The sequence below is a fragment of the Euwallacea fornicatus genome, chromosome 19 (genome assembly GCF_040115645.1).
Source record: "Euwallacea fornicatus isolate EFF26 chromosome 19, ASM4011564v1, whole genome shotgun sequence".
In the NCBI taxonomy this organism is placed as follows: domain Eukaryota; kingdom Metazoa; phylum Arthropoda; class Insecta; order Coleoptera; family Curculionidae; genus Euwallacea; species Euwallacea fornicatus.
The window spans coordinates 117,634-131,905 of NC_089559.1; the positions used below are offsets into that span (position 1 = coordinate 117,634).

Genomic DNA, 14,272 nt, shown 5'->3' on the forward strand with positions numbered 1-14,272 from the left:
GTTGGACTTCGTGTAACTTATACATGCCATTTGTCATTGCCACCCCTCCCTCTAACATCCCATCAATCATACTCTACTTCCTTGTTTTTGTCATTGTTTTTCGTCCTGGTTTGGTTTTTGGTTTTCTTGATTCGTTCAACCAGAAATTCAATTCTCACATCTTAGTCGTTCAGTTACGCACAAAACATAAATTCATTATGTTATTTTATCCTTAATCATGTAAATTAACTGCAGTGCTTTCTTTAAAAAGAATAAAAGTATATTTTGTAAATTTTATTATTGTGGAGGTTATTTTTGGGGGATCCTTCGGAACCTTCCAATTTCAGAGAACTTAAGTAGGTATTTATTGTTCCTAAAGTAATCATGGAACTTGTGGCTGTAGACGCAGAGGTAGCATCGTACAAAGTAAGTATCATGTCATTGCAGAAACAAATAGTCCGCAGTCAACCCATTTTGAGGACGTTCACCATATTAAATGGATTGTTTATCTATACATTTTCATGATAAAATTGGTCACCTTTCAAATTTTTAATTTAACCATTAAAAAGTACCAGTTTTATGTTTAGCCTTAAAAACTTGCTTTCCTTTTCTGACCTTATCCACCCTAATCTAATTATACCACCCCAACCCTCTGCTAGAAGGGAAAAAATATGAGGGCGCTTTCTTTTAAGGGATTTATAGATTGACACAACATAAGCCCAACCCACAAGCTTTTATAAGAAGCAATTTATACATTTTATTTCATGTTTGTCAATAAAGTTGTTTTGTTTGGATACACAATTTGCTGTGAATTAATGTTAAATATTTTTTGTTTATTATTTTGGAACTTACATTATTTCACTTTGTTTATTGGGTCATTTACCTATCTATATGCTTTCCTTTTTATTTCTTAATGAGTGTTTCTGTAGATTTCTACTTAGATTCAAAACTAATACTGTTCTCAAATCATGATTGTGCCTTATATGGAATTTTTACTGATCCATAAATGACACACCTATTTAGTAACAACCCTAATTTTTAATTAGTTTAATTTTTAGATAATTAATAAATATGTTCCATCAAGTTAAAAAAGGTGTGTTTTTTACTGACTTTAGTTTGTTTTGAGATTCCACATATTGTCGACTATAACAAGATTTGAGGAAATATCTGTGGTTGAGTCTCTGGTATAATGATTTTAAAAATTAGTATTGATGCCATGAAAAACTCAGTTCTTTATGTCTCATTCACTCAATGTCCTACTAAGTTAGAAAACCTTTTGGTGGAACCCTTGATAGATTTTAAGAAAATTGAGACACTTCCTAAAATTCTATAAAAAAAAGTTCAGGAATTAGAGCTTTTTGGGAAACTTCTGGTTGGGGCCATTACTGAAAGTGATTTATCTGCTTAAAAGCATCCATATTGCCACATCTCTATGGTAGCATTTATTAAATTTTACACTTGGTTTTCTTATGTCATTTAAAGACATATAACCATTTTTCTCTTTTGGTCTGTGTTATTTTTTATGTTCTTGTCTATTTGGATTTTTTAAATTAAGCCGAATTTAATAAACATGTTGGCTCAAGTAAAATATATTAGCTATATTCCTTATAGACAAGAAGTTTATTTTAAGATCTCACAAACCCTTTTACCTAATTCAAAACACTGCAAACACACTTGTGTGTTTCCAATTCAACCCAAATACCCACATGTTTTCAGTTTCTTATATTGTACCTGCATTTTGTCATGTCAACCTATAAATCCACCTTTATTAACATACCCACTTCTAAATATGTCCCTAATAAGTGAGGCTGACACAATTTTGTTCATTAAATGAAACATTTAATAAACATCTTTAATTGACGTGAATGTTTATTAGTCATAATAACTTGAGTTTGATAAAACATGTAAGGATATTTTATACACATTGCAGACAAAATTTCTTATCACTTGATTAGTCTTGTGGGATTAGTTTAAGGCTTTTGATATAGTAGTACATGCATTCCTCATAAGTAAATTGAGAAATATTGAATTCTCATTTCAAGTATGTATGTGGTATGGTGGTTACCTTAAAGATAAAACTCAATTGAGTCAGAAGGGGAATGATTATAGATAGTTTTTCTTTGTGATATTGATTGAGTTTTTTTTGTTAGATATAATTTCAGCACTGTTCAACATAAATATGATTTTATTTATATTTAGCTTATTTTTTATTTATTTAATTTAATTCAATATGAATAATGCTGAAATTATTTTCGAGAATAGTTTCTGCTTTGGTAATCAACTTAATATCTAGCAACGCGTACAAAAATTATATGAACAATGATTAAATTACCAAGTTTAAATGCATTCAAGTTTGTAACACGTACTTACTTTTATAACTTACTAACAGGAAGTGACGTTCACTACCTGGAACTCAAATATAAATAAGATCTGAGAAATTGGGAAATTTTTGCAGAAGATTGTCATGATCAATAGAGTCTAAACCTTTGCTCACATTAAAGAATTGAACAATGTTATACTGCAATTTGTTAAATAAATCAAATATTTCCGAAACGTGGTCAAATCCCAATTGCTGTATTCATATCTCTCCTGAAACCCCACTAAGATTCACTAAAGAGATTGTTTGTTTAAAGATGTTCAATTAAATATTTGCATTGCTGTGCACTACATCAGTACTTTAAATTCACTGGGAAATTGAGAGATTTTTCTGCATTTGTCTAATATATATTTATTAGTAAGTTTGTGATTTCCGCAGTGAAAAATAGGTTTCACCACAGCCAGTTCATAACTCTCAGAAGGAGTTACACCTGGTTGTTAAAAATTTGAATTAACTTGGTGCTAATGGGATATGTGTCAAGACTGCTGTATGTTATGTAGTGAACTTTATTTAATATTTATCTTTACACTCTAGGGCAATTAAATGATTACAAACTATTATTGCAACCATTGAGACCAATATATCAAACTCATGTAAATGTTAATCGATAACACGACTTCTATAGAAATAATGAATTTGGAAGAAAGCTTTGATTAATGCAACCGTTTTTATGAAAGTGTGCGATAATATTTTGTAAAATAATTGAAAAAAATGTTTATAGGCCCATGATTAAAAATGCACCATTTTCAATATATAGGACGGCAAAGTTTCACAGTTTATGTCATATTTTGCGTTATCCTCACATATGCTTCGAGTTAAATTTTTGATACTTCATATGTTCGAAATGATGTATTCTATGTTTTACGTAATGTAATATTAAAGAAATAAGGGAAAAAAATCGTCCGGCATAGTTATCAACTATCTAAAGTAATTAGTGATTTTTAATCATTTTTCTTAAAATAAATATAAATCTAAATATAAACAAAATTATAAAAACTATTGAAAATGTCCTCCTGTAATGCGAAAAAATGTGACATTTTGCCAACCTGTACATCAAAAATAGTGCATTTCTTACCCTGGATGTATTATCAGTTTTTTATTATTTTGCAAAGTATTATCATTGCTTGAAATATCTCCATGATGATATGTTACACCCTGTATATCCACATCAAATTGATGTTAAGACCAAAAGATCGAAGTAATGGCAACTTTCCTAACACGATAACATCCATGGATACATTCAAATAAAGACTTGGTCAGTTTTGTGGCTTCCATGTATTTTATATATAAAATTGACAGTACATTGATTTAGAAGCACAGACGAAAGATCAAACTATTGAAAATCTTATCTGGAAGAGGATTTCCATGGAAACTCACAAATTTTCAAGAACTTCTCCTTTCATTCTATTTTATTTAATTGCAACCATGGTAAAATTACCTAATCTTGCCCATGTGTCTATAATTGTTTGCCTTGAGATACGCATTTTCTATGTAACTTTCGATTATCCATTTCTCTATTGCACATGATCAGGAGTTGGTATAGAAAAATTTAGATTCCATATCTTAATAATTTGAGGAAGGATTTGTATGTCATTCATTTTTGCATAATATATTACTTCCCTGTGTAATTTTTTAGAAATTTTGCAATGTATGCACGAACAAAGAAAACGATGAGGAGCACAGGAACACGCCCCAGCACAAAGTAAACGAAATGCTGCTCGCTTTTTATCAAAACAGGTATACTTCATCACAGCTTTATTTAATTTGGCTTATCCATAATAATTTTTTTTTCGGTACAAAACCTTATACAAACAATTCCTTATTATTGTCGATGACCTAATAGTAATTGAACTTGATTTATTTTTCTTCAGAACCGCGATGCGTAATCCAAAACATGGAGTGCAGTTGTCGATGGCTGTTAATGGGAGGGAAGGATTTTCCTACAATTTCAACACAGAGCCGGACAAGAAAGGAAATCATTATTTGAAGGTAAAGCATTAAGGAACTTAAGGATCAGGTTCACTCAGCTCAAGTGCTTGAATCTCATTTACTTTGACATTTGTAAGTAACATTGATGTCAAAATCACATCATTAAGACTTAGTTATTCTAGATAACACCTGAAGATTTTAAACGCCAAGACAAGAAAATAGAATTTATTTGCTCAATTAAAAACGGCCGAACCAAGATAAATAGTCCAATTTACATTCTCTATGCTGGTGTATTGCAAACGTTCCAACCCTATTCTATGATATATCCGAACGGAGAGATGGAACAAGATAAATTTATCGAATTGGATGCCGGTAAGCATTATGGCCAATTCTCCATTTGTTTCCTAAACTTTTATTTAAAGGAGACTCGTATGTTGTCATAGTCAGGTTGACTCTCGAAGAGTGCCATGTCAGTAATTTCAAGATACCCGTCTGTTTTTATTTCCAAGCTGAAAAGGAATCTGGAACAAGTGAAGCATTTGTTGTGGCCCGGTCCATTGTAAGTTTTTTCTTCCATTTCAACAAACTAGTAAATGGAAAGTTTTTTGGTTTAATAGGTCGTGGCGATCCAAGACTACGTACCAGAAAAAGAAAAAATTGTGGAAAAAAGTCCATTTACCAGTAACAAATGGGAAAAGGTGGCAGCAGTTCCTATGGACCGCCGGTGACTATGCTACCTTATTTTTCATTTGTGGCTTTATTGAAAATAATAGCATTTTTAGCTTTCGTCGAAAAACTCAAGAGGATTTTCCTATTCCAAAAGGCCAATTTAAAACGCTTCTTTTTGGACTGAAGAAGGATTTTCAAGATGGAGTTTTGCAGGCGGTCAAGTGAGTTATAATTCCGAAATGTTTTAATTTATTTTTCTTAATCCTTAAATTTTTTCCCTTAGAGAAGACTTGAAACCTGGTCACACCACTCTAGACAAATATGAAATTTTCTATCACCAGCTATTATGGTTAGAGGAGACCTGCGCCATCCTAGGCTTGAGTTGCTACAATATGGAAGATGTAAGAATTTTTTTAAATTAGTTGTTTGAACACGGGGAAAATCTTACAAAACATAAATGATAAGGGCTTTTCAATAGGAATATATCTAGGCATTAATGGGATGTTCAATAAAGCTTTGTCTGATTATCACTGCAGGGTATTTAGAGAAAAAATATTAGAACAAACCATAGAAAATAATAAGTAATGTCCGTTGAAAAACCTAAACCACTTTTACAAATAATGGTTACATCTGCTACCTAATGTTGCCTACAGCACATTTGAATTAAAAAAACGAATACACTGCAGCAAATTACCATAGCTCATGTTAAAAAATATTTGATATGAATAGTACCTGAGGGAGCATTTAGAGCTACTCTGTCACTTTTCGAGAAAATTGGTCCATTTGCGACAGAGGTAGTATCTAGACATAGTCCTGTATAAGACACTAAACTGGAATACTACTTGTAGAAAATGATTGACAAGACGGTACTATCTTTTAGGACTCGTGCAAACGTTACTGTAAGATAAATTGGGGCATCAAACCCAAACTTCTGTACCAGCTCTGAGAGGGTCATTAAATTGATCATTATATGTATATGAAGCTACTGTTTATATAGAACTCAACAAGCAGGCAAAACATCGCAAGGGTCAAACTAAGTAATTGACGAAAGTTTTGACCAGATGATCTATACACACAGGTTCCAAATTACGAGTCACTGAGCAGGCGTGTTCAAGACAAATGTTCTGCAAGTCGAAGTTAATGGCAATGTCATAGGGGGGATATAGGGATGCCCTCTGATATTATGTTCTATTTGACAAACTCTTTCGACATATAAGGTAGTTTTTCCAATGTGGAAAGATCGATAACAGGATAAATGCTATTAAAAGTAAACTTCAGCTAGTTTAAAGCCGGTTAAAAGGAGACAGGAGGGTGGAAATCAAGACGAGATTTACGCTCTTCTCCGTTATTCACGACAAAAAAACACTAAAGTTTATTCGATTTTGTGTAAAAGAGTAAACAAGGATGGAAATTTTTATGTTGTTTATTTTCACAATGGATATAATCAAGTTAAATATAATAATAATGGAAGTGCTGATAGTCATTCATTCCATGTAGGTGAAGCTAAACTTTAGAGCGGGGAACATTCTAGAGTTGACTGTGCCAGGGTTGGCGGAAAAAAGACCCTCCGTGCTTAAAGGCGATATGATCGAAATGAAGATACATGGCGATCATACGTCATATGAAGGCAAAATCCGGGAGGTAACGGATTGTTGTGTTGTAATTGAAGGTATTAATAGCATGTGAGTATCTGTGTCACTATTTAATTATAAAATAAAGAATGTGCATTAAAAAGTGAAGATTATATATGTTGTTTTTTAATTATAATTGTGAATCATTTACCTTTTTAGATTAATTCAGTGCGTGATCATGAATCCCAACATTAATATTGATGTCAGATTTAAACTTCGAAGACTTCATTTCGAAAGGATGCACCAGGGAGTCGACCAAGTGGTGGCCAGCGGCTTCGTCGATAATCTATTCCCCAGCGTCGAATTGTTGTCCAAACCTATTAGCATGCCAATTCAACTGACAGAAGAGGAGTAAGTTAATCGTAAGTTAACCATTTCCCTGCTGAATGTATCATTTTAGGTTTCGAAATAAGAACATCTTTAATAATCAAGAACAATTCACTGCCGTACAAAAAATCATAAATAAAACGTCCGCTAGCGTGCCTTACATTGTATGGGGTCCACCCGGAACAGGTAAAACTGTTACCATTGTGGAGGCGATTTATCACCTTAAGAGATTGACGAAATCTAAGATTCTCGTATGCGCGCCCGCTAATGCCGCCTGCAACATGTTGACATCAAAATTGGTGGAATTTTGTGACACTAGTGAACTTCAGAGAATCATGTCCGAGAACTGCGATCTGTAAGTTAAAGTTTTTAACACTATATAAATACATAATAATTTCTTTGTAGAAGTTCAGTACACGAAAGTATAATTCCTTATTGTAATGTGATGAAAACGGCGAATGGAAGTCTTCAGGTGATACCGTTCATCCAATCTAACGTTTTGAAGTTGAACAAAATCAGGGTTGTGGTTACCACTCTCGTGTTTGCAGGCAGATTTACTAGGTAAAAAATTTGCTTTCAAAAGAATTTAACGTTAATTTATTCCTTTACTCCAGAGAGTACCACCCGGACGTACTGTTTGTGGATGAGGCAGCTCAGGCGCGAGAACCCGAAGTATGTTGTGCAATCGGGCTTTTAGCCAAAAACAAGCAGCTGATTTTGGCCGGGGATCCTATGCAATTGGGCCCCGTTATTAACTCGGAACTGTGCAAGAAGTATAAACTGGGTACGATAACAAAATTTGTCATTTTTATTTTTACGTTTTCTGTTTATGTCTAAGAAAAAATGCGGAAACAAATGATGATTTTTTGAAATTGAGAGTAAACAAATGCAGGTGGATTCAAAAACTGTTAAAAATATTCTGCAGTAAATAATTTTTGCATTCATTGATGACCTTTTGAGTGGTTATCGCTCATTTGTAAAATATGCATTCACTATTATGTCAGGAAAATTGGGATAACAACCAAAATTTTCTTTGCATATATGTATCTGTGTATTCTCTGTTTATGATAAATATATGTTTACTGCTATTATTACAAATTTAACATTTTGCAGACATCTCGCTGCTGGAAAGACTGATGCAACACGATTTATATCAGATCGACACTGAGCATAATTTCATAACGATGTTGAAGTCGAATTTTAGATCTCACGCCGAAATTTTGAAACTGCCCAATGAATTGTTTTACGACAATAAACTGCAGGTGCGTGATTCTATCCGCGTGACACATTCTTTGTAATATTTATTTGGAATTTTTAGGCTGCATCCGTAAGCGTGCAAAGCGATCCCTTGGCGAAGATGCATCTCTACAAAGTAATTCACAAAGACGGTTGTACCAACCAAACCGGTGCTCCCATTGAGTTTCATTCGGTGCTTTCCACTGAACGGAGAGAAGGCAGATCACCCAGGTAAGAAATCAGTTTTCCAAGAATGTGCTCTATCACTCTTCACTATATTTCTAGTTATTACAACCTTGAGGAAGTATACGTGGTAAAACAATATGTAAAGGCATTGATGAATTTGCGGTTCCCCAACCCGGTGAACAATATTTCTCTAGCGGAAATTGGAGTCGTTACGCCGTATATCAGACAAGTAGATTATTTCCGTCATTACATACTATCTCCAACGGTAATTAATGTTTATATTGATGTATTAGATGTACAAAATTCGTGAAGCTCTTCACGAGTACCGCGACATCGAAATTGGTACCACCGAGTCCTTTCAAGGAAGAGAAAAGAGAGTGATAATAATTTCCACAGTTCGAGCTCAGGAAGATTTGCTGTTATATGACGGGAAATATAGAATCGGTTTCGTTAAAGAACCCAAGGCAAGTGAGAATTTATTGTATTTTAAAGTTAAGAATAACGAGCATAGTAGTGCATTTTGTGCAAGTTATAAAAGGTACGTTTTCTGTAACAGACAGAGAAAAGAGAGAAAAATTATTTTGTAGAGGAAAGTGATTTTTTCTATGGGCTGTATTCAATATAATTGATGATGCATGATTTCACTTTCCGATGGCTTCGAAGCTAGGTTAATTAATGAATGTAAGTTTCATTTAATTCACAGAGATTCAATGTGGCAATAACGAGAGCGAAATCAAAAGTGATTCTTATTGGCAATCCCTTGGTATTGACTAAAGACGATAAATGGGGTAGACTAATCCTGCAATCAAAGGCCTTGGGCACTTTGTGTGGAGCCCCGTTTCCAGTTAGGGATTTGGATCAGCTGCACGCAGTTATCAATCGTCTGAAAATGTTTCCGAAAAACGAGGCCGTACCAAAAAAGTCTTAGCCCGATGATCCGGAATAAAATATATTTTAACTACATACATATGTAGTTAAAATGTTGACACTTTCTGCAGGGTCATAGAAGCTTTCCTTTAAAAGCTACAAGTTTAAAGTAAATTTTATATTTTTTTATAATATGAGTACAAACGATGATAGCAGTGACCAAAACGGTCACTCTTCTACTATTAAACTAACCTCAATTCTCAGGGTTTTAAAGTAATCAGAAGATGTAGGCCTCAAACAAACCAGAACCGTTCAAGCGATGTTTTTCTGTGCTAAAAATATTTAATATTTATAGCAGCACATTTTAAATACAGATATTCATTTTATACAGGTGCAGCATTCGATGAGAACTTATGCTGAAAAAATTTTCTAGCGGTATCGCACGATGAAACATCGCTTGACCAGTTCTAATGTGAACGAGCATTTTCAATATATTAAATATAAATGTTAAGAAAGGTTGTTACCGATTCCGCTAAATGTGCAATGTCTACGTTTTGGGAGCCTATTTTAAAAGAGGTATAGTGTTTATTTACTATAGTTTATTGTATCTCTATGAAAATTACCCAGAAAATAGTTACTTTTCTTAGTATTTGTCTGATTATACGGACTAAATATATGACTGATTTTCGTATGTAATATAATAAGTGCATTTAAAATTATCAATAAATCTTAGGGCAATGTGCTTGAATGCAGTTTGGGACAAAAAAAGTGCGAGTACGCGGAGCGATGCCGTTCACCGCTTTTTTCTGATCTAAATTGCACAAATTGTTATTGATATAAAATTATCTGTAATTTTCAATGCACTATCTGAAAATGTTTTAATTTATTGAGATATTTTCCGAGGGCAATATCTTTCGAACAATGACATGAGAAAACAAATTTACATAAAAAAATCGATTTTTTTTCAGGTCCTCTGCACGCACCTATTATCCTGTGTGCATTATTTTACACTTGTGTTTGGTATTTTGTGTGTGTGTATTGACGATTTTTTTGGTGTTCTATTTTAGGTTTTAAACGTTTTGGATTTAGTGTCTTTTTATATAAAGTACGCGTAAGGCTAACTTGGCCAATTTGAAGAAAAGCATGCACAGAGATTTCTCTATCTTACGATAAGAAATGATACATGAAAACAATTTATTTTTATACATTGGATACTAAATTAGTTTAAAAAAAAAAGAACAATCTGTATAAGTTTTATGGGTTTTGATGCGAGCTATTCAACGAATTTGCACAGCCTGCCTTAGAGATTGATACTTAAGCACTGAGTAGGACTGACTGGTCTTGCCAATTAAATCGTTTTCTATGCATTCTATATATCATATGCGAGAGAAAAAAATCTTTCTGTGTACCCCCTTTTCGAAATTGATCCTGCCTGGCTAACGTGTACTGTAGATTTTTTATAGTACGTTCTAAATATATAATATAAAGAAAATAAATGCAAACTAAATGTCATTAATAAAACGTGTTCTTTGCTGTACCTGATATATTTGATTACATTGTAAACGTTAAATTAATAATCAATAATATAATTTACAAAAAATTATTAACACCTATAATTGTGTTACCAAGGTAAAAATAAAGATATGTCAAACCTACCGAGATTACCGAGCTCCAAATTTCAGCAGAGCCCCAATTCTACGATGACAGTTCAGACGTTAATATATAATACTCTATTATTAATGTAATTGTAAATTTAAAAAATATCTCATAAATAATTACAATGGGAATTCACAATACTGCTGCTCCCCAGCCAATTCATGATTGATTAAAACATTTTTCAATATTGTTTACCTCAAATTGGGCAAAATCGCCCTACACTGCATTGTGTAAACACATAAATCCCGTTGAAATGAGCCTTAAGTCTACTTAATTTCCCAAACGCTGGCTAGCCGGCACTCTTTTCTTCCTACGTCGACCTCCCGATCCGCTATGGGTGGATAACCAGTGCTCGTAGTGCCGTTCATTGGCTAACCAATCTTGGTACTTGTACCACCACTCCTCCCACTTAACATAATCCTCCAGACTTAAATCGCGCAAATAACCTGGAAAATGACAGGCACATGTAGGAAGCTCAAACACAAATTGGACTTGACTTACCCAAATCTTTGTAATATTGGTACCGAACTCGGACGTCGTCCCATGCGGCCAACCTGGATTGACCAGCTGATAAAAGTTCATCTGGGTACGGTCCCTGGGGCACTGGGGAGATACTGAACACAAATTTGTAAGATTTATTATTCACGATAGGCAATGTATAATAAATACCTATAACGTCGTGGAGGCGAACCGTACAAAAAGTCATCTTCCTCGACCATTACTTTCATGTTGCTGCCAGTTTTTGTTATGCGCATGTTTTCTATGTCACGTCTCTCTCTGTCGGCAGACCATTGGGCTATCTTTCCAAACCTAATTGTAAAGAAACCTAATATAAGATTTATATGACAAGATGTTCTTCACGGCGAATATCACCTTTCCGATAAAGTCATTGCAGTAGTTGCAACAATGGGCACTGAGGCCAATGTACCGCTATCTTCGGAACCTGAAGATTCTGCTCCCGGAGACCCAGGATGTTTCTTATTACGTGGAACCCCTTCCTTTTTGACACGAGCAAGCAATGGCTACATAAAATCAACCATTTAGTCTATTTTTCTATGAGTGTGCGATAAAATAACTTTATCGGACGCATAGGAATGTGAAATCGATATCTGTTATTCATTGGAAACTTAAGAGTATAAAGTTGGTATGTTTTTTTTTATAGATATGTACGTTTTACGTTTAAAACAATTTAATGTTTTTATTCTTTAACGTTATTTAAAACAAAAAAATAATAATTTACCTGCTTCCCAGGCGGAGGTTTCTCGCCGACCTTCACAGCACCCTTTGGCGAAACCGGTCTTGGAGGCGGCGGTCTCGTCCTAGGATCTGTAGGTCGGTCGCTCGCACCCGGTCTGGGCATGCGTTTTGCCACTGGCGGTGTCATAGGGCGTGGCATCCTACGCGGAGGCGGCGAAGAAGGGCTGGGAGGACGTGGTCGTGATGTCGTAGGTTTGGTCGGGGGAGGTTTGCGGACTACAGCAGAAGCGGTGGGACGAGGTGGAGGAGAGAAAGATCGTGACCTGCAAAACAGTGCATGAAACACTACATTCTCTCATGCCAATTTTAAATTACCGCGAACGTCTATTATGCTTTGGAGAACAAACGGAGCACGAATCATCAGAACAACTGCTCATACTACTGGCGGAAGCGGAGCGTCTTCCGCATCTATTACTGCAAATTGAAATATGGTTCTGTGAAATCTTTTACATCCATAACATCTCAGATTTTACCTCTTCCTGGGTGATGGAGGTGTCCTAGGTCGGCCACCTCTATATCCGACTGGAGAGTTGGCTCTTCGAACTGGGGGTGACCTGGGGCTCCTTGTTCGCGGCGGCGGTGGGCTACGCGGAGATCGAGCTCTCGGCGGCGGCGAACGAGGTGAACGTGCGCGCAGGGAACGTGCTCGACGAGAAGGTGACGGCGAAGTAGCGCCGGCGCGACGCGACGATGAGAACGAACGTGAGCGAGAGCGAGAGGAGGAGCCCCCATCCAGATAAAGGGATTTGTAACCTGAATGGCGCCACCTGAGCAAATATGTTAATCCTTGCAAAAAAGGCAGAATAAATCATGAGAACTGTCACCTATTTGAATCTTTAGCCTCTACTTCTAATAATTTCTTTTCCCAAATGGCACTAGAAATGGGAGAATTTGTAGCTCTGGCCTTCTTCATTACATTATCAATTTCTCGGCGCCTTCCAGCAGGTAAACTTGGGTCTTAATAGAAAGAAATAAAAGCATTTAGTTTATTTGATTTGTGCAAGAGTCTCCTTTACTTACCTGTAATTCTTACTGCAGGAGCATTATCATCCATTCGTAGTTTAGACGAGACTCTATCCCTGCTCCGACTCCTTTTACGAGATGACATTTCAAAGCTACAGAATTACATAAATATAAAATGAGTGGTGTGATATATAAGTTTTAAACCCAAACAATGAAAAATTGTCCCAGATTAAAGTCACTTAAAATATATAATTTCACCCTTAAAATGTATAAAGAAATACCTCAATCCACAGTACCAAAGAGTATGAAAACCAAAGCCCCTGGTATTGTCATCATCAGAAAAGTAAACCCGGTTTAGCGAGTTAAGCAATCCAGGAGATTTTGGACCGAAACCGAGGCCTCCCGGGTGGGCCTTGATATTGTTGACCGCAACAATTATTTAATTTTTTTGGTTGAATTTAGGGTTGTTGACACACCGTAGTTAGTTACCCGAGAAGCATCCGAATGTGCTTTATACAGATGGCAAACCAACGGTCGCACGACGACTATTCATATAGGTTTTCATCACATTTAACGTAACCGAACGAGTACCCACATTCTTTCAAACTCGAACAGCTCATTCATACTCTTCTGTCACTCCCAGACTCAATTAACCGACACCAGTGCTAGATATTCCGGAGGCCCCGACGTTTTCGTGCCTCAAAGCCCCACGGGGGGTTTGCGTATAACGCTCGTGGGTCATCGAACCGCATAGGTGTGTCAACACGCGAAATATAAGAGTTTCTTTAAGAGATTTTTCCATAGCGAGCAACGCACCACGTTTAACGATTTCCGCAGCGAAAAACGAAGGAAAATCGATCATTTTGCAACGAAATTATGCATGATTTCGACGGCCTTTGACGGAGTCCATATTTGTCCTTTCTGGGTCGAGGAAACTGTAAAAATCAATACACCAAATTCTTAACACTACAAGAACACTTACATCTCGTGAAACTTGTTAAAAAAAACACTCTTAAAATGCAGCACGAGAACTGCACACTTTAACTAATGTTTTTTCCGATATTTTCACCTATTTTGAGGGAAAGTTAGAGGAATTTCGTTGGAAAATTTCTTCCTTCGACCATAGAACAATGACAAAGAATCGTGACGGGTGGAGAGAGCAAGGAGACACGACAAATATTACAAATGTCAGTGT

General features: G+C 35.5%; 2 protein-coding genes across 7 annotated transcripts; one reads left to right on the forward strand and one right to left on the reverse strand.

Moving 5' to 3' along the window:
• Nucleotides 1-69: 69 nt before the first annotated feature.
• LOC136345395 (putative helicase mov-10-B.1) lies at nucleotides 70-10,804 on the forward strand. Of its 4 annotated transcripts, XR_010733133.1 has the most exons (19): nucleotides 70-405; nucleotides 3,993-4,093; nucleotides 4,228-4,345; nucleotides 4,468-4,657; nucleotides 4,708-4,844; nucleotides 4,903-5,009; nucleotides 5,059-5,175; nucleotides 5,238-5,355; nucleotides 6,452-6,636; nucleotides 6,745-6,936; nucleotides 6,986-7,267; nucleotides 7,318-7,473; nucleotides 7,527-7,696; nucleotides 8,026-8,174; nucleotides 8,231-8,379; nucleotides 8,434-8,563; nucleotides 8,628-8,798; nucleotides 9,038-9,777; nucleotides 10,170-10,804. XR_010733133.1 is itself a non-coding variant. In XM_066293645.1 (18 exons), the coding sequence occupies exons 1-18, from the start codon at nucleotides 364-366 to the stop codon at nucleotides 9,260-9,262; spliced, it is 2,739 nt and encodes a 912-aa protein (XP_066149742.1). In that variant the 5' UTR covers nucleotides 70-363; the 3' UTR covers nucleotides 9,263-10,804. The 4 variants fall into 4 exon arrangements, 3 of the variants coding, with proteins under 3 accessions (XP_066149742.1, XP_066149744.1, XP_066149745.1); XM_066293645.1 differs by having other exon boundaries at nucleotides 9,038-10,804; XM_066293647.1 differs by having other exon boundaries at nucleotides 71-405; nucleotides 5,068-5,175; nucleotides 9,038-10,804.
• LOC136345397 (serine/arginine repetitive matrix protein 1) lies at nucleotides 10,727-14,228 on the reverse strand. 3 transcript variants are annotated; one of them, XM_066293652.1, is made up of 10 exons: nucleotides 14,060-14,228; nucleotides 13,135-13,229; nucleotides 12,939-13,071; nucleotides 12,588-12,881; nucleotides 12,430-12,528; nucleotides 12,098-12,377; nucleotides 11,731-11,879; nucleotides 11,527-11,667; nucleotides 11,359-11,471; nucleotides 10,727-11,303 (listed from the first exon to the last, which is right to left on the reverse strand). In XM_066293652.1, exons 2-10 carry the CDS (start codon nucleotides 13,220-13,222, stop codon nucleotides 11,128-11,130), a joined length of 1,473 nt encoding a protein of 490 aa, XP_066149749.1. In that variant the 5' UTR covers nucleotides 13,223-13,229; nucleotides 14,060-14,228; the 3' UTR covers nucleotides 10,727-11,127. The 3 variants fall into 3 exon arrangements, with proteins under 3 accessions (XP_066149749.1, XP_066149748.1, XP_066149747.1); XM_066293651.1 differs by having other exon boundaries at nucleotides 13,135-13,998; XM_066293650.1 differs by having other exon boundaries at nucleotides 13,359-14,228.
• Nucleotides 14,229-14,272: the final 44 nt, after the last annotated feature.

Excerpts from the sequence above, each read along its gene's own strand:
- LOC136345395 (XM_066293645.1), top strand. The coding sequence starts at position 364 with ATGGAACTTGTGGCTGTAGACGCAGAGGTAGCATCGTACAAA. Across the intron at positions 8,380-8,433 it reads AGAGAAGGCAGATCACCCAG|TTATTACAACCTTGAGGAAG; the intron begins GTAAGAAATCAG and ends CTATATTTCTAG. Across the intron at positions 8,564-8,627 it reads TTACGCCGTATATCAGACAA|ATGTACAAAATTCGTGAAGC; the intron begins GTAGATTATTTC and ends TTGATGTATTAG.
- LOC136345397 (XM_066293652.1), bottom strand. The coding sequence starts at position 13,222 with ATGTCATCTCGTAAAAGGAGTCGGAGCAGGGATAGAGTCTCGTCTAAA. Across the intron at positions 13,072-13,134 it reads TCCTGCAGTAAGAATTACAG|ACCCAAGTTTACCTGCTGGA; the intron begins GTAAGTAAAGGA and ends CTTTCTATTAAG. Across the intron at positions 11,304-11,358 it reads CCAATATTACAAAGATTTGG|GTTATTTGCGCGATTTAAGT; the intron begins GTAAGTCAAGTC and ends GTCATTTTCCAG.